The sequence below is a fragment of the Puma concolor genome, chromosome A1, assembly GCF_028749965.1.
Source record: "Puma concolor isolate L17-30 chromosome A1, mPumCon1.1.hap2, whole genome shotgun sequence".
Lineage (NCBI taxonomy): Eukaryota > Metazoa > Chordata > Mammalia > Carnivora > Felidae > Puma > Puma concolor.
In genome coordinates this window covers 107,943,630-107,962,610 of record NC_141667.1, presented here as the reverse complement: position 1 = coordinate 107,962,610, position 18,981 = coordinate 107,943,630, and the positions used below count along the sequence as shown (strand labels likewise).

Here is an 18,981-nt window from a genome sequence, read left to right as displayed (position 1 = left end):
CTATACAAACAGTGCGACATGATCAACTTGCCAAAGGTCAAGTAAGTAGCAGAGCGAACATTTGAGTTCCCATCTCTCTACTACAAAAGCACATGCTACTTGAACAATTCCAAACAATTCCTGCCTATTTTGCAGGTCTGATTCCTACAGAGAACTTTTAAAGCCTTAGCCAGTATTCTTTAAGCCATGCAAAGAAACTTACCTTTAGCAAACATCTTTCAGGTCCATTTGGTCTGAAAGATGCAGCTAATTAAACATTATATTATGCTGTTATATTTTTTCAGATAAACATGGAAATCACTCTTAAAAGCTGCTAGATGAAATTAACTGTATATATTTTTATTAAATTAAAAATGAAGCATAAGTTTAAATTCTCTGTAATTTTCTTACCCAGAGGGTGTAATTTAAGAAATCTGGGTTTACCAAGATTTTCCGTTTCTCCTTCAATGCAGCCTTGGCTTGATAATAAGCACACAGTGTTTGGACGAGTGACTAAAGGAATGGAAGTTGTACAGAGGATCTCCAATGTCAAAGTCAATCCCAAAACAGATAAGCCCTATGAGGATGTCAGCATCATAAATATTACTGTCAAGTAAAATAAGGTTTGTTTCATTGTATGTGTAAATAGAAATACACGTATATTAAACACAGGGTTATTTTACACAGGAAGCTCTTAGAACTTGCTGAACATCCAAATCATGTTTCAAGGATGCAATATTATGTTTTTATATTTTTCATTAAAGGACCTTTTTTAAAACCCTGCCTTTCATTTTTCTCACAATATTTCTTATCCTAGGAGGTGATAAACTGAAATTGGACTAAATTTGGGCAAATCGCACTCCTATGTAATTTCTCATGAGACTCAAAAACCATATTAAATAGAGTTGTATGCATTAATATATATTACTATATTAATATATGCCACATAATCTGCCTTCATGTTTCTTTAGATCCACTAAGAAAGGGTATCAGAATCTGATAGTAATATACCACTTTCTTTCTTTTCTTAGGTTTGTGTTTCATGCCAAATAGTTTTGCCTTTTAATCATTGTTAAAAATAGTAAGCAGGGGTAAGTAAAACTTCAGTAAATAAATAAGAAGTAGTTTATTAAAGATTTAGAAATAACTTATCCTCTAGTTGCAATGTTAAGTCACATTTAAATGAGTATTATAGCTAGTATTTAAATTTAAGAATCTGAATAAATGAATACTTAGTCCTTGGTTTTATATGCAGGTTCATTTATTATTTACACATTATTTTCCTAATGTAGCTAAATCCCAATTTTCTGTCCTGAAGTTAATAGTATCTTTTTTTACATTACTAAATACTCCATCAAGAAAGTATATATTAAGTAAAACTTTTAACAGCTAATAATGGAGCATTTAGTAGAAATTTGAGCAATAAAACAGTGTAAGTTCAAAGACTTCTATTGATTTCATTTTTTCTTCCCTTACCCTCCTGACCTCATAACTTTTTTTTTCATTTTTTTTTTTTTTACATTTATTTTTTGAGAGAGAGACAGAGCATGAGTGGGGGAGGGGCACAGAGAGAGAGGGAGTCAAATTCTGAAGCAGTCTCCAGGCTGTGAGCTTACAGCACAGAGCTCAACGCAGGGCTCAGACACCTGAACTGCAAGATCATGACCTAAGCCAAAGTCAGATGCTTAACGAACTGAGCCACCCAGTCATCCCCTGACTTCAGAGCTGTTAAGAACCACTGCTTCTAGGGGCCCCTGTGTGGTTCAGTCAATTAAGCATCTGACTTCTGCTCTGGTCATGGTCTTGCTGGAGTTTGAGCCCTCTAACAGGCTCTGTGCTGACAGCTCAGAGCCTGAGGCCTGCTTCAGATCCTGTGTCTGCCCCTCCTGCTTGTGCTCTTTCTCTCTCTCTCTCTAAAAAAATAAATAAAATAAAAATAAATAAATAAATTTAAAAAATAAAAAAAGAAACACTGCCTCTAGTTTCCAGAGAGACTCTTCAAAAAGTTAAAGAGGAACACCTCAACAGACATATTTAGGGAATTCACATTCTTTTTTTTCTTTTCTTTTTTTTAAGTTTATTTATTTTGAGAGAGAGAGAAAGCACAAGCAGGGGAGGGGCAATGACCGTGGGAGAGAGAATCCCAGGCAGGTTCTTCACTGTTAGCACAGAGCCTGATGCAGGGCTCCATCCCACAAACCATGAGATCATGACTTGAACCGAAATCAACATTTGGATGCCTAACTGACTGAGCCACCCAGGAGCCCCGGGAATTCACATTCTTACATTTAAATCTAAACTTAAACTTTTCCTTCTATTGATAAGCAGGCTACTTCCTTTATCCATTTTGTACTACAAACTTGTGAGATGAAGAATGTGCCAAGTTGTGCTACTTCAACATTATGTCCTCCTTTTATAAAGTAGAACTTAGACATAAAATGACTTTTCATTGTGACATTTATCTTTTCTTCCTATTTTCTGCGTCTAGACATCTCCCTAGCAATTTAATTAATCATTGCTGAAAACTTACTCCTAAATTTTTGATAATACTGCCACCAAGTGGTGATGATACCCCAAGCCCCCCAGAAACAGTTATTTTGCCTTAAGTGCAAATCATATTTGATTAATCAATATTTCCATTCCCTGTCACAAGTTTAACATAATCAGTAGACCTAAAAACATATCTTCCTAGAAGTCTTTTTTAAACCATATTTTAAATTATTAGCAGGATACCATCTGATACATTCGTCCTCTTCATTATTTTTTTAGGGAAAATGAAACGATCTTCCTTTTTACCACTTTGCAAATTGAAAGGTACCTCAATGATACATAAAATGTCTTTTAGCAAATTAGTTCATAGGCTACAGCTAAGTTTTCGCAGCCATTTTCTAAAACAGTTATTTAAAATTTAAAAGGCAGGAGTTTCACTTTAATGCAAAATTGTAGTTCTCCTTTCAAGACACTATCTATAATACTCATTTTAAGTCAGACTTACCTTGCAACTACAGAATAAATTATTTCTAAATCTTTAATAAACTACAACTCAAATTTGACATGCAAGTCAATCCTATTCCATTTTGTTTTCTTTTTCTTAACCACAGCACAAATTACTTTTTTAATTGGTTACTAGCTATACTCTATTACTAGATAGATGGTACATGAAACAGAATTTTTGGAATAATGATAGGAATTCTTTAAAATGATTTTAACATTTTATTGCTGCCTATATGTAATGCAAATAATGGCTTCTGGTGATAATAAAGCATTCCGGAATTATACACCAGGGCTACACACTTGTAAAACCTGCTTTACATAAACCATACAATAATATTTAGGCTTAATACAGAAATTCAGAGCTAGGAGGCAAATCCAAATAGACTGTACTTAAAACATCTCTCTCGTTATTAAATTTGATATTTCCCAGAGGGAACTAGCAGAATCTTAACTAATGATCAGTGAAAGAATACAACCACAAATAGTCATAAGGGCCTGAGAAAAATATTTCTTAAAAAAAAAAAAATCACACACAAACACTATTATGTACATTATACTCAGGTCTAAGCACATATTTTACATTCCGTTTAATAATATGCTAAGAATGTGAATTACAAAGTTTAGCAAAATTGGTGAAATAAACTTAATTTACAAGAAAAACATGTTTACATGTTAGTGTTAGACTTTTTTTTTTTTTTTCAATTACCTAGTAGAGAAAACAGTTCAAGGGCTCACAGGCAAATGTTAACACATTTTTTTTATTTTTCACAGTTACTGTAATCAAATATTAAATAATTTAATTCATAAGTATTACTTATATGCACAAATTACACTTGTAACAGCATGACTTTTACTTGAAAAATAAAGGATGAAATATTTACTTATTTACACAGTGCCCATAACACTGATGGACTTTTTTTCCTAACGCTTTGTTTTCTAAAAGTTATGCTGTTTATTTTAAACAAACAAAAGTACATTTGAAGAGACGGAACCAAAACAGTGCCACCTAAGACCCACATCTCCTAGCAGTTGAACTAATAAGACAGGATTCAACTTCATCTATAAGGATGAAGAGCATTTAATAAAAAATAAAATAAAATCCAATCTAGCGATGTTTAAATGTAAATCCTACTGCCATAGTAAGTGAGTATCCTTAAAAAAATGAAAAACAGTAAAAAGCAGAAAATTTTAAAACTTTTACAACACTGCATAATAAATGTGATGTAAACTTTCTGAACATTTCTTATCTTTTCTTAGACATATTCTTTCTCAAATAACTTTTCAAAGCCTTATGAAGAGCCTTGATAACATTTTGTCAAGATAAATGCATTTATTTTGGGAAAGCACTTAACGTAACTGATTCTCCACTGCTTAAATGCCTTGTCTAAAGATAAATGTAGTTTTCTGCATTTCTACTTCTGTCTTTTACTTAAAGCCAACCCTGGCTCTATGTGTAACTTAACTACATTTTACCTATAATCATTCCCACTAAGGATGCAATATTATTTTTAAAAGGAACTCTACTAACTACTTTAAACATGTTGAAAAACAGAAGGACCAATTTAGAGCTGTGACCTAGGAAATAATATAACCAGGTTCAACCCCGGAAATGGGTCTTTCATAAGTGAAGATTAACTACAACATAACTGACTTTCACAGTTTTATTATTTTTCTTCAGTTTAATACTAATCTGACAGCCGTACCTAGTTAGATAGCATTTCATCTGACTCAGTGGGTTTTATACAAAAGGGCTTAGGAGAAAGTTTTAATAAAACACTATAAAATACTAATTTTATGTAGTTTATAGTTCTTAGCATTAAAAGTGTTCTGTTATATTGAACATAAAAGTAAAGTAATCCTATTACCCAAAGATGCAGTTTGGATTCTATTTCATTAAGTCACTGGTGTTTTGCTATTAAACACTGCCAAAATCCAGTGAAAAGGCAAGTTAAAGCAGCTATGTTTTATTTGCTTCACAAAGTTTGCATTAGGCACTCAGTTGGCTATTCTTTTTTCACTGAAACAATAAACCTTCACTTACCCTTTCTCTGTGACTACTTCTTTCCCAACATAGGGATCACATATAATGTGAAAAACTTAAATAACAAATGTATGTTTTAAAAAATGTGTATTTAAGAAGTCCCTGTTTAATGCAATTTAATCTGTTCAGTCAAATGTTTAAGAGTAACTTTTTTCAAAGCCATATTGTACTGAATTCCCCAACCAAGATTCATTTTAAATATACACCCTAAATAAACTATCTTTGAGATGTAGAATTTCTTATATTATGTGCAAAATAACTCTTAACCACAAAAGAGTTTAAATAACTGCTCCATTTAAAATCAAGCAACATCCAATACTCCAGCAGCCACAAGTTGCCGTGAAAGCCAATCCAACCCTTCGTATAGTCCCATACCACTTCGAGCATCACAGCCCTGAATATACCAGCTACGGCCACAGCACAATTTATGCAGACTAAGTTGTTCAGTGATCTCTTCTACTGACAGAGCTCCAGCAACATCCTGAAAGATATACACATATCAGAAATTTTTTAATAATCAGCCCATCAAAATTCTCATTTTTCCAATTATTACTATTTATACAGAATTCCATTGGTGTCATTCTAACAGAAGCCTAAAGTTAAAACCTAGATTCACCTTTCAATAATTATTCAATGATTAAGAAGTAGAAAAGTTCTGATAAAGGTCATTTATAGTACAGTAAGAATAGCCTTACAGTGAAATCAGTAAAGGCCATGCAGCCTGAATGAAAGCCACTGCCTGAGTCATAAGGCATCAACTTAAAAGAGAAAGATTAACACGTGTATCATCAAAATGCCTTAAGTACAGAATTCATACAATGAACAGTTATTAAACTCCCACTCCAAATACTCCTGAACACCCCTACTTCCCAAAAGCAACCATGTTATAATCTCTTACATATTTTTCCATATAAGTTCTATGCACATTCATGCAAATAAACATAAACAAACATACTTTAGTTTTTTTGTTTTTAATACACACCTTGAGGATAGGTATCTTTCCATTAGCTGGACAAGCAGACTTCTACATTGTATGTAGATTATCTACATACATCTGCAACATTATCTGTGAAATAACCTTAGGATATCTGTCTGCGGAATACATTACTAGAGGTCGAATTACAAGGTAAAAGGGCACATGCATCTAAAATTCTGACAGGTATGGTACTGCCAAAATGCCCTCCAAGAAAATGTCTCCATTTAATAACTACAGCAACAGTATATGTGAGTCTGAAGATTATCAAACATTTTTATCGTTAACAATGTAAGTGGAAAAGGGTATTTAACGTTGCCTTATTTGTGTTTTTAAAATTTTTTTTAAATTTTTTTTTTAACGTTTATTTATTTTTGAGACAGGGAGAGACAAAGCATGAATGGGGGAGGGTCAGAGAGAGGGAGACACAGAATCTGAAACAGGCTCCAGGCTCTGAGCTGTCAGCACAGAGCCCGACGCGGGGCTCGAACTCACGGACTGCGAGATCATGACCTGAGCTGAAGTCGGCCGCTTAACCGACTGAGCCACCCAGGCGCCCCTTAAAATTTTTTTTTAAATGTTTATTTACTTTTGAGATAGAGCCAGAAAGTGTGGGGGAGGGGCAGAGAGAGAGGGAGAAACAGAATACTGAGCAGGCTCCAGGCTCTGAGCTGTCAACTCACCCCGGGCTTGAACTCAAACTGTGAGATCATGACCTGAGCCAAGGTCAGACGCTTAACCACCCAGGGGCCCCTGCATGTTTTTAATAGTAAGTAAAGCAAAGTGTATCTATTCTTAATAGTTCATCTTTTTATTTATTAAGAGGAAAATCCTTTATTCTTCATCCTACCCTTTGCCCCTCTATTGCCCTTGAAGGCATTCTCATCCTCCTACAAGCATAGCTCAAGATCTAGGAATCAGCAGCTTCTCCCTGTCCTTCACCTTTCCCCATTCAGGCATCAAATTCTAACAAATCTACCTTCATGAAGTCTCTTCAAACTGCTATCCACCCTGCTTATACTCCCTAAAAATACTCATGCTTTTATTTTCTCTGCCTGCAATGTTCTTTGTTTCACATACTTAAAGTCCTATCCGTAATTTCAACTCTTGTCATAATTTCAACTCAGAACCTACTTTTTACAAATCTTTGACAAGATGCCACCTTTAAAACTACTCTAATTTCTCATAATATGTTGTTAATATTACTGAAGTTACTTACTAGTTTTCTATGTATTAAAATCTCATATACATTCACTTACATGTTTACATCCCTATATAGGAGTTTGTTTGTTTTTTTTTTAGTTTATTTATTTATTTTTAGAGAGAGAGGCAGCAAGGGAGGGACAGAGAGAGGGAGACAGAGAATCCCAAGCAGGCCCTGCACTGTCTGTGCAGAGCAGGGCTCAATCCTGTATGATCATGACCTGAACCGAGATCAAGAGTCAGACATTTAACTGACTGAGACACTCAGCCATTCCTAGGAGTTTCTGGAAAGCATCAACTACATTTTTAGATACTCTAATGTAACAACTATAGCATTTTTCACATAGACTGTATTCAAAATACTCAGCAGAAACTTCATAAATATCTACTGAATTATCTGTTTTGAAATCTTTCCAGTTACCTTAGGATGTAGAATGCACAGAACTACTAAAGTAAGTATTCTGAAATACAAATGTGTTACCTGTTTGTTAGCAAAAATCAGGAGCAAAGCATCTCGGAGTTCTTTCTCTGTTAACAACTTTGCAAGTTCACTGTGTGCTTCACTAACTCTGTCTCTATGACTGCTGTCAACAACAAATACAACAGCTAGCCAAATTAAAAAAAAAAAAAAAGAATCTAATTAGCCATTGGTTAACTTTAAGTAAATGACCAAATATTTTATGCTCTCGTTATTACATTATGGTTAGTCTACTATCTACTATGTTTTTCAGAAAGGCTGCTCTAACAGCACCTAGCAATACTTAGGAGTATGGCTTCACATAGTTCACATAACTTTTCAGCTCTCTTCATTTCCCCTTCTATACAGGATTTACCATACTTGTTTCATCAAACACAAATTGTTGTGTAAATGAATTAACAGTTTTCTCTTAATGAAAATATACCTCTCAAGATCTCCCTAATGAGGCTACTTGTTAAGTTTTTATTTTAATTACCTGATGCTCATCACAATAAGTGCATTCCTTAATCCTCATCACCTATTTCACCTATCCCCCCAACCCACCTCCCCTCTAGTAACCATCAGTTTGTTCACTATAGTTAAGAGTCTGTTTCTTGGTTTGTCCCTTTTTCCCCCCTTTGCTCATTTGTTTCTCAAATTCCACGTGAGTGAAATCATGGTATTTTTCTCTGAATTCTTTCACTTAGCATTATACTCTCTAGCTCCACCCATGTCATTGCAAGTGGCAAGATTTCATTCTTTTTTTATTTCTGAGTAATATTCCAGTTCATACACACACCACATCTTCTTTATCCATTAGTCAGTGGGTACTTGGGACTGTTTCCATAATTTGGCTATTATAGATGCTGCTGCTATAAATACCAGGGTTCATGTATCCCTTTGAATTAGTGTTTTTGTATTCTTTGGGTAAACACCTAGTAATGTGATTGCTGGATCATAGGGTAGTTCTATTTATACTTTTTGAGGAAACACCATTCTGTTTTTCAGTGGATGTACCAGTTTGCATTCCAATCAGCAGTGCAAGAGGGCTCCTTTTTTTCTCCACATCCTTGCCAACACTTGTTGTTTCTTGTGTTGTTGATTTTAGCCATTCTGACAGATGTGTGGTGATATCTTATTGTAGTTTTGATTTGCATTTCCCTGATGATAAGTGATGAGCATCTTTTCATGTGTCCGTTGGCCATCTATTTGTCTTCTTTGAAGAAATGTCTGTTCATGTCATCTTGTACATTTTTTACTTGGATTATTTGGCTTTTGGGTGTTGAGTCGTAGAAGTTCTTTATATATTTTATTATCAGGTATGTCATTTGTAAATATCTTCTCCCATTCCATAGGCTGCCTTTTAGTTTTGTTAATTTCTCCTTTGCTGTACAGGAGCTTTTTATTTTGGTGTAGTCCCTACAGTTTATTTTTCTTTTTATTTTCCTTGCCCCAGGGGACCTATCTAGAACAAAATTGCTATGGCCAATATCAGAGAAATTACTATCTGTGCTCTTTTCTAGGGTTTTTATATTTGTTGGTCTCACATTCAGGTCTTTAATCCATTTTGAATTTATTTTGATGTATGGTTTAAGAAAGTGGTCCTGTTTCATTCTTTTGCAGTCGCTGTCCAGTTTTCCCAACTAAAGTGATTATCTTTTTCCCATTGGATATTCTTTCCTGCTTTGTCAAATATTAGTGGACCATAACAGATGTGGGTTCATTCTGGGGTTCTCTCTTCTGTTCCATTGATGTATTTGTCTGTTTTTCTGTCAGTACCATACTGTTTTGGTTATTAAAGCTTTGTAATATAACTTAAGAGTCCAGAACTCTGATGCCTCCAGCTTTGCTTTTCTTTTTCAAGACTGCTTTGGTTAGTTGGGCTATTGAGGTCCCATACAAATTTTAGGATTGTTTGTTCCAGCTCTGTGAAAATGCTGATGTTATTTTGATAGGTATTGCTTTAAATCAGTAGATTGCTTTGGGTAGTATGGACATTTTAACATTATGTGTTTTTCCAATTCATGAGCATGGGATGTGTTTCCATTTCTTTGTGTCATCTTCTATTTCTTTCATCAGTGTTTTATAGTTTTCAGAGTACAGGTCTTTCATCTGTTTGCTTAGGTTTACTCCTAAGTATCTTATTATTTTGGGTGCGATTATAAGTAGGTTTGTTAATTTCTCTTTCTGCTGCTTCATTATTGGTGTATAGAGATGCAACAGATTTTTGTACACTGATTTTGTATCCTATGATTTTACTGACTTTATTTATCAGTTTTTTGGTGGAGTCTTTCGGGTTTTCTATGTATAGTGTCATGTCATCAGCAAATAGTGAAAGTTTTACTTCTTCCTTACTGATTTAGATACTTTTTATTTCCTTTTTTGTCTGATTGCTGTGGCTAGGCCTTCCAGTACTATGTTAAATAAAAGTGGGGAGAATGGACATCCTTGTCTTGTTCCTGACCTTAGAGAAAAGGTTCTCAGTTTTTCCCCATTGAAGATGATGTTAGGTGTGGGTTTTTCATAGTTGGCCTTTATTATGTTGAGGTATGTTCCCCCTAAACATACTTTGTTGAGGGTTTTTATCATTAATAGGTGTACTTTGTAAAGTGCTTTTCTGCATCCATTAAAATGATCATATGTTTCTTATCCTTTCTGTTACTGATGTGATATATCATGTTGACTGACTTGTGAATATTGAACCACACTTGCAACCCAGGAATAAATCCCATTTAATCATAGTGAATAATTCTTTTAATGTACTGTTGGATTCAGTTTGCTAGTATTTTGTACAGGATTTTTTGCAGATGTGTTCAGAAATATTGGCCTGATATTTTTAAAAGATATATAAGATATAGATGAAAAAAAGGTATTTCTCTTTTTCAGTGGGATCCATCTGGTTTTGGTATCAAGGTAATGCTGGCCTCATAGAATGAATATGGAAGTTTTCCTTTTCTATTTTTTGGAATAGTACGAGAAGAACAGGTACTAACTCTTCTTTAAATGTTTCGTAGAAGTTGCCTGTGAAACTATCTGTCTGGTCTTGGACTTGTGCTTACTTTTTGATTACTGATTCAATTCCTTTCCTGGTATTCAGTCTGTTCAAATTTTCTATTTCATCTTCCTTCAGTTTTGGTAGTTTATATGTTTCTAGGAATTTATCCATTTCTAGGTTGTCCAACTTGTTGACACATAGTATTTCATAACATTCTTTTATAATTGTGTTTCTGTGGTGTTTGTTGTTATTTCTTTTCTCTCATTTGTGATTTTATTTACTTGGGTCCTTTCTCTATTTTTCTTGGTAAGGCTGGCTAGGGTTTATCAATTTTATTGGCTTTCAAAGAGCCAGTTCCTGGTTTCACTGATATGTTCTATTGGTTTTTTCATTTCTAGATCATTTATTTATTGTCTAATTTTATTATTTCCTAACTTCTACTGGTTTCGGACTTTGTTCTTTTTCTACCTCCTTTAGGTGTAAGATTAGGTTGTTTATTTGAAATTTTTCTTGTTTCTTGAGGTAGACCTGTATTGCTACAAACTTCCCTCTTAGAACCATTTTTGCTGCATCCCAAAGGTTTTGAACCATTGTGTTTTCATTTTCATTGGCTTTCATGTACTTTTTTACTTCTTCTTTTATTTCCAGGTTGACCGATTCATTGTTTCATAGCATATTATTATTTTTTAATTTTTTTTAAATGTTTTTATTTATTTTTGAAGGAGAGAGAGACAGAGCATGAGCCAGGGAGGAGCAGAGAGAGAGAGACATAGAATTTGAAACAGGCTCCAGGCTCTGAGCTGTCAGCACAGAGCCCGATGTGGGGCTCAAACTCATGAACCGTGAGATCATGACCGGAGCTGAAGTCGGACGCTCAACCGACTGAGCCACCCAGACGCTCCTTGTAGCATATTATTTAACCTTTATGTATTTGTAGTCTTTCCAGATTGTTTCTTGTGGATGACTTCTAGTTTCATAGCAATGTGGTCAAAATAGATGTGTAGAACCTCAATCTTTTTCAATTTGAGATTTGTTTTATGGACTATGATACTACTTGTTCTTTGATTACCATTTCCCTTTCCAAAAAAATAGTCTAAATAAATCACCACCTTTATCTCTCCCAAGTATTCTCTCTAGGTGCCTAGCACAGCACTTTCCACATATATTGTATTCAAAACACACAGCAGAAACGTCACAAGTATCTACTGAATTGACTCTCTTTTGAAATCCTTCCAGCTACCTTATGTAGCTAAACATTCTATCAACCATTTCTCATGTTTAAAAGCCCATTTTCCCCCTATTAGTCAATGGCTTATACTAAACTAAGCATCAAAAATCCCCAAGTAAAAATAATTACTTAGCTTCTCTTCTAGGTGGAAAGTAGGATGACATATGAAATAGGTGGCATGAACAAAAGCTTCATGTTGGGTATATGCAAAAGCATAGAATGTGGCCAAAATATAAATAAATGCTAGGTGGAATATGTGGTAAAACACATTTGGCCAAAAGCAAACCACTGCAGATAACTTATTGTTAATGGAAATAAAGGAATGGAGCTATTGAGATTCCAATGAGATAAATATTTAACTGAATTGAAGAGAGCAGCAGAACCATACACCAAGAATTCTACCCTATATTATGATATTGCCAGTGATCACACTTACATGAACACTAATAATAAAGTGCCAAGATATATATTATGGTTTTATCTCTTCACTGCCAAGATATAAATTATGGTTTTTCATGAAATAAAACAAAGCACATATCCCAGTCTTCTACCTTCACTTTTTAAATAAAATAAACTTCACTAGTTAAATCTATTCCATTGAAAATGGCATCCTAAAATTCTGAAAAATTAAGATATCATTTTTCACTCTTACCTTGGGTATTGAGGTAATAATGTTTCCACAATGGTCTTAATTTGTGTTTTCCACCTACATCCCAAATAGTGAACTTCAGATTTTTGTATTCTACAGTTTCCACATTAAAACCTGTTTGATAAAAAAGTTACTTTAATACTGAACTTATATTTATAATAAGTAACACATCAAACACAGGCAACCCACAGTTTATAACTGTGGTATACAAATTATCTTCATACAGCAATATATACTGCGGCCCAACCAACTCCACTCCTAATAAATCTATATGAGGAATATATACCTTTAACAGCTGTTAGCTCTCTAAACCTCCACCAGGATCCTTAGATCCTGAAACTCAAATAACTGAGTGCTCTGCACCACTACTACTCCCTCACCTTGACACCAATCCTTTAATCCTTCCAACTGTCCCACCAATACTCTGTTCTTTCCTTTTTTTATTTATTTACTTTGAGATACAGAGAGAAAGAGAGAGAGAGAAAGTGCACGAGCAGGGGACAGGCAGAGAAAGAGGAAGACACAGCATCCCAAGCAGGCTCTGTGCTATCAGCAAAGAGCCCAATACAGGACTCAATCTCACAAACCGTGAGATCATGACCTGTGCTTGAAATACAGTCTGACACTTAACCGACTGAGCCACCCAGGCACCCCTATTCATTCTCAATATCCCACCATCCACATTTCAATCACACAGTCACTGAATCTTGCATTTTTTTTTTCTGACATGGTAATGTCTTAGAGCCAGTAAAGAGCCCACCTCCACGCCATACTAGCATAAAATAAAACCCTCAAGAACTCAGCTGTAAGCTAGAGTTTGTCTATAAAATGTCCATTAAAGTAAAAAGCAATACTCATACTTACCAATTGTTGGAATAGGCTGCATGAATTCATCCTGTTTTAACTTAAACAAAATAGTAGTTTTTCCAGCACCATCTAATCCTAATGTAACAACTCGAATTTCCATTTTTGGTCCAATGTGAACTCTATTGTCCTGTAATTTTTAAAAATTTAAATCTTATTTTGATATAGAGTTAAAAAGTATTGGCAGTTATACTTTTATTTATAATACCTTTGTTAATTATTTCATCTCCTACTCGTTCCTCTGAGAGGAACCTTTATTATTATATTTTTGTATTATAATTTTGGTGCATAGATATAATTCTTCATAGAACTCAACTGACAAAAACAAAAAACTATAAGCCTGTGTTAACAGGTATACAATGTACAAATATGTAATTTGTGACATCAATAACATAAAGTATGGGGAGGTGGAGCTATAAAACAATAGTTTTTATACACAAATGAAGTTAAAATGTTACCACTTTCAAACAGAATATTATAACAAGATGTTCTTTGTAACAGCAGTGTAAACACACAAAAATCCATAAGTTATACACAAAGGAAATGAGAAGGAAATCAAACCATGACACTAAAACACCACTGAGGGGCGCCTGGGTGGCGCAGTCGGTTAAGCGTCCGACTTCAGCCAGGTCACGATCTCGCGGTCTGTGAGTTCGAGCCCCGCGTCAGGCTCTGGGCTGATGGCTCAGAGCCTGGAGCCTGTTTCCGATTCTGTGTCTCCCTCTCTCTCTGCCCCTCCCCCGTTCATGCTCTGTCTCTCTCTGTCCCAAAAATAAATAAACGTTGAAAAAAAAAATTTAAAAAAAAACAAAAAACAAAAAACAAAACACCACTGAGACACAGAAGGTAGCAGTAGGAGGAAAGCTACAAGATGACAAAAAAGCTACAAGATATAAACAAAAAACAGTAACTAAGAAGGCAATATTAAGTCCTTACCTATTAATAATAACTTTAAATGAAATTAACTCTCCAACAAAAAAAGTTTGACTAAATGGATTAAAAAAACAAGATCTAACAATATGCTATTTACAAGAGACTCACTTCATTTCTAAGAACATAAGAAGGCTGAAAGTAAAAGAAAAAGATATTCCAGACAAAATAGACTTTAAATCAGACTGTTAGTAAGAGACAAAAGGTCATTATATACTGACAAAAGGGTAGATTTACAAAGAACATACAACAATTATGAAAATTTGGATTTTAAATATGGATAGGGGCGCCAGGGTAGATCAGTCAGTTAAGCATCCGACTCTGGATCATGTCATGATCTCACGGTTCATGAGACTGAGAACTGAGTCAAGCTCTGCGCGACAGTGTGGAGCCTGCTTGAGATTCTCCCTCAGCCTCTCCATATGTATTTGTGTGTGTGTGTGTGTGTGTGTGTGTGTGTACATACACACACATATGGATAAAGGTCCCAAACATGAGATCCAAAAATAGAAAACTCTTAGAAGAAAACACAATGCAAAATTTTCTTGATAATGGATTTGGAGTGATTTCCTGGATATAACACCAAAAACACATTCAACTAAAGCAAAAATAGACAAATCGGACCATGTCAATCTTAAAAACTTCTGTGAATCAAAGGACACTACCAAGAGAGTGAAGAAGCAACCTACAGAATGGGAGAGAGTATTTGCCAATCATATATGTAATCATGGACCCCTATCCAGAATATATAAGGAACTCCTAAGGCTCAACAACAACAACAAAAATCAAATAATTTAAAAACAGGCAAGGAACTTGTACAAAATTTCTCCAAAGAAGATATAAAATGGCCAATAAGCATGTGAAAAGCTCAACTTCATTAATCATCAGAGAAATGCAAACCAAAGCCACAATAAGATATCACCTCACACCCAGCAGGATGACTACAATCTAAAACAAGAACAGGGGCACCTGGATAGCTCAGTGGGTTGAGTGTCTGACTCTTGACTTTGGCTTGGGTCATGGTCCCAGGGTCCTGGGATTGAGCCATACATCAGACTCTGCACTGAGCATGGAGCCTGCCTAAGATTCTCTCTCTCCCTCTGCCTCTCTCCCCCACTTGTGCACTCTCTCTCCCCCTCTCTAAAATAAAAAATAAAGAAAACAAAAACAAAAATTAACATGTGTTGGTGAAAATGTGGAGAAATTGCAACCCTTGTGCACTGTTGGCAGGAATTACAATATGGTGCAACCACTATGGAAAACATTTCCTCAAAAAATAAAAAAAATTAAAAATAGAACTACCATATCCAGTAATCTCATTTCTCGATCTATATCTCAAAGAAATAAAAGCAAGATCTAAAAGAAATAACTGAACACCCATGTTCACAGTAACACCCTATTCACAGTAGCCAAAATGTAGAATCAACCCCGATGTCCATCAGTAGATGAATGCATAAACAAAAGGTGGTATATACAAACAATGAAGTATTATTCAGTCTTAAAACAGAAGAAAATTCTGTCATATGCCACAATATGCGTGAACTTTGAGCATACTATACTAATTGAAATCAGCCAGTCACAAAAAAGACAACTACTATATGGTTCTATTTATATGAATAGTCAAATAGTCAGAATAGTCAAATTCAAAGAGAAAAAAATAGAATGGTAGTTACCAACAGATGGTGAGAGAGGGGAAAAGGAGACTTATTGTTTATATGGTGTGGAGGTTCAGTTTTTCAAAATTAAAATTCCTAGAGATCTGTTTCACACAATGTGAATATACTTAACAATACTGAACTGTATAATTAAAAATGGTTAAGATGGTAATTTTTTGTATTTTTACCACACGACACACAAAAATATGGTATATATGCACAATACAGTACCTTGAGGTTGTAAAAAGTAATAGAAAATATCACATACTACTGCTATGGAGTAATCGCCAGGACATACGAGTATGTCAAAAGAACATCGTGGAGAAATGTGTACTGTAGTTTACCTTTAAATGTGATCAAAGTGCATACAAATATATAGATGTATTTCTCTATATTTTTTAAATGATGAATAAAATTAAGAAAAAAACTCTTTTTTTTTTTTTTTAAGTTTTTAAAGTTTATGTATTTTGAAGAGAGAACAAGCATGGAAGGAACAGAGAGAGAAGGAGAGAAACAGAATCCCAAGCGGGCATCGCACTATCAATGAGGAATCCAATGTGGGGCTTGAATTCATGAATCCAAGATCATGACCTGAGCCAAAATCAAGAGTCAGACACTCAAACGACTGAGCAACCCAGGAGCCCCAAAACTAAGAAAAAATTCTTTATGGTTTTCTATGAAGAAAGGAGGGAAAATGTGGAGGGGTCAGGGATAGAAGCTAGACTTCTCTAAATGAATTCTGCTTTGTAGATTTGACTCTGGACTATGTAAATGTTTCACATAATTATAAAACAAGATTAAGTTTTGGGGTGCCTAGGTGGCTCGGTCAATTAAATGTCTGACTCTTTATTTCAGCATAGGTTATGATCTCACTGTCGTGAGATTGTTGCCAGTGGAGCCTGCTTGGCGTTTTTCTCCCTCTCTCTCTGCCTCTCCCCTGCTTGTGCACATGCTTGCACACACCCTCTCTCTCTCTCTAAAAACAAATCAATAAACTTTTAAAAAAGAACCTAAGAAGAGAAAGCAAAATTAAATACATGAACCTTCTAAATTAGGGGGAATTCACTTTAAAAGAGACCAAAACACAACAACCAAATGTCAAGTATAAGCCTTATTTAGCTGGATTCTGTTTCCAGAAAAAAACAAAAAAATTTAACCATCTGGGAAATTTCAATAACTAACTGGATAATGGTTAATATTAAGATTATTAATTTTTTTAGGTTTTATAACAGTATTTTGGTTATGTATTTTTTTTAAGCCCTTACCTTTTAGAAATACACACAAAAATATTTCATAGATGAAATATGTTGGGGTTTATTTCAAAATAACCTCGGAGACTGCATATAGAAAGGGGAATGGGGATAAGGACAGATGAAATTAAAAACTGGGAGTAAAGATGGCAGAGTAGTACAGGGACCCTGAGCTTGTCTTGTCACCTGAAACATAGCTAGATCAGCATCAAACCATTTTGAATACCTAGGAAATTGATGTAAGGATTAACACAACAATGTGCATACTTTGAGCCAGAGAGCTTAGCAGTGCGTGGAGCAGAGAAGTGAACTGGGGGAGAGAAAAGCCATGGAGCTGTGGAGGGTAAGGAGCCATTTTCATGGAGAGAGGACATAGAAAGAGAAAGGGGGACAGAGGAGGGCATCAGGATGGCAAAGAAAAGCACTACCCCTGAAAGTAGCTGGAAAGAGAGAAACAGTGAAAATACTCACAGAGGACTTGACAAGAAATCTATTCCCCAAAACCAGTGACAAGGAGAAAGGAGAGGGTTTCAATATCACCAGAATTCTACAAACAGTGGAGTGCAGAGTCTGAAGGTTCAGAGCTCAGTGCCTGCCACTGCTCTGGTGAGGAAGCAGGGTGAATCCCCAGGAGCAGGCAGTGAGTCTGAGAGGTCTGTGTGCCACATGAGGAGAACCAGTTCCCCTGCTTGGAGTGCATTTGGTAGATGCCATATAGCCTTCTTGTGGGCAAAAGTCCCAGCAGACCCCTGAGAGCAGCCACGTTTTCTGGTACTGGGACAAAGATGCCAGAGTGCAGCAAAACCTGGCACTGGTTGTGTGTTGTGATCTCCATAAACTGAGACTCTAATTAAAAATTACATGGAAGCCAATGAAAATGAAAACATGACAGTTCAAAATCCTTGGGATGCAGTGAAGGTGGTCATAAGAGATAAGTATATAGCAATCCAGGCCTTCCCAAAGAAGGAAAAAAGGTCTCAGATACACAACCTAACTTACACTTAAAGGAGCTGGAAAAACAACAGCAAATAAAGCCCAAAACCAGCAGAAGAGAAATAATAGATTAGAGCAGAAATCAATTATTGAAATAAAAAAAAAACAAAACAGTAGAACAGATAAATGAAACTAAGTGCTGGTTCTTTGAAAGAATTTTTAAAAATTGATGAACACCTAGCCAGATTTATCAAAAAGAAAAAGGGCCTGAATAAATAAAATCACGAATTAAAGAGGAGAGAGCACAACCAACACCACAGAAATAAAAACAAGAGAATATTATGAATAATTATATGCCAACAAATTGGGCAATTTGGAAAAAATGGATAAATTCCTAGAAGCATATAAACTACCCCAACTGAAGAATAAATAGAAAGTTTGAACAGACCCATAATCAGTAAAGAAATTGAATAAGCAATGAAAAATCTCCCAACAATCAAGAGTCCCGAGCCAATGACTTCCCAGAGGAATTCTACCAAACATTTACACAAAAGTAAATACCTATTCTTTTGAAGCTAGTCCAAAAAACAGAAATGGAAGGAAAACTTCCAAACTCATTCTATGAGGCCAGCTTTACCCTGATCCCCAAACCAGACAACACCCCTCCAAAAAAGAAAATTACAGATCAATTTCCCTGATGAACATGGATGCAAAAATCCTCAACAAGATATTACTAAATCAAATCCAACAATACTTTAAAATAATTCTTTACCATGATCAAATGGAATTTATTCCTGGGCTGTAGGGCTGGTTCAATATCTGTAAATCAA

General features: G+C 35.1%; 2 protein-coding genes across 6 annotated transcripts in view; one reads left to right on the top strand and one right to left on the bottom strand.

Annotated features, from left to right (window-relative positions):
• The window catches only part of PPWD1 (peptidylprolyl isomerase domain and WD repeat containing 1), a 32,404-nt gene extending 20,642 nt beyond the window's left edge, over nucleotides 1-11,762 (top strand). For 2 of the 3 annotated variants that reach the window (XM_025924162.2, XM_086699918.1), the window contains exon 11: nucleotides 453-757. In XM_025924162.2, the coding sequence (XP_025779947.1) occupies nucleotides 453-596 (144 nt within the window). In that variant the 3' untranslated portion in view covers nucleotides 597-757. Of the gene's footprint in view, nucleotides 1-452; nucleotides 758-7,607; nucleotides 7,643-11,364 lie in introns of those variants that run through there. The other variant, XM_086699907.1, reaches the window with a different exon arrangement.
• The window catches only part of TRIM23 (tripartite motif containing 23), a 37,192-nt gene continuing 21,390 nt past the window's right edge, over nucleotides 3,180-18,981 (bottom strand). Inside the window, exons 8-12 of one of the 3 annotated variants that reach the window (XM_025925089.2) lie at nucleotides 13,384-13,513; nucleotides 12,523-12,633; nucleotides 7,672-7,796; nucleotides 5,390-5,495; nucleotides 3,180-5,069 (exon numbers count right to left, since the gene is read on the bottom strand). In XM_025925089.2, the coding sequence (XP_025780874.2) occupies nucleotides 5,011-5,069; nucleotides 5,390-5,495; nucleotides 7,672-7,796; nucleotides 12,523-12,633; nucleotides 13,384-13,513 (531 nt within the window). In that variant the 3' untranslated portion in view covers nucleotides 3,180-5,010. Of the gene's footprint in view, nucleotides 5,496-7,671; nucleotides 7,797-12,522; nucleotides 12,634-13,383; nucleotides 13,514-18,981 lie in introns of all 3 variants that reach the window. The other 2 variants (XM_025925088.2, XM_086699929.1) reach the window with 2 other exon arrangements.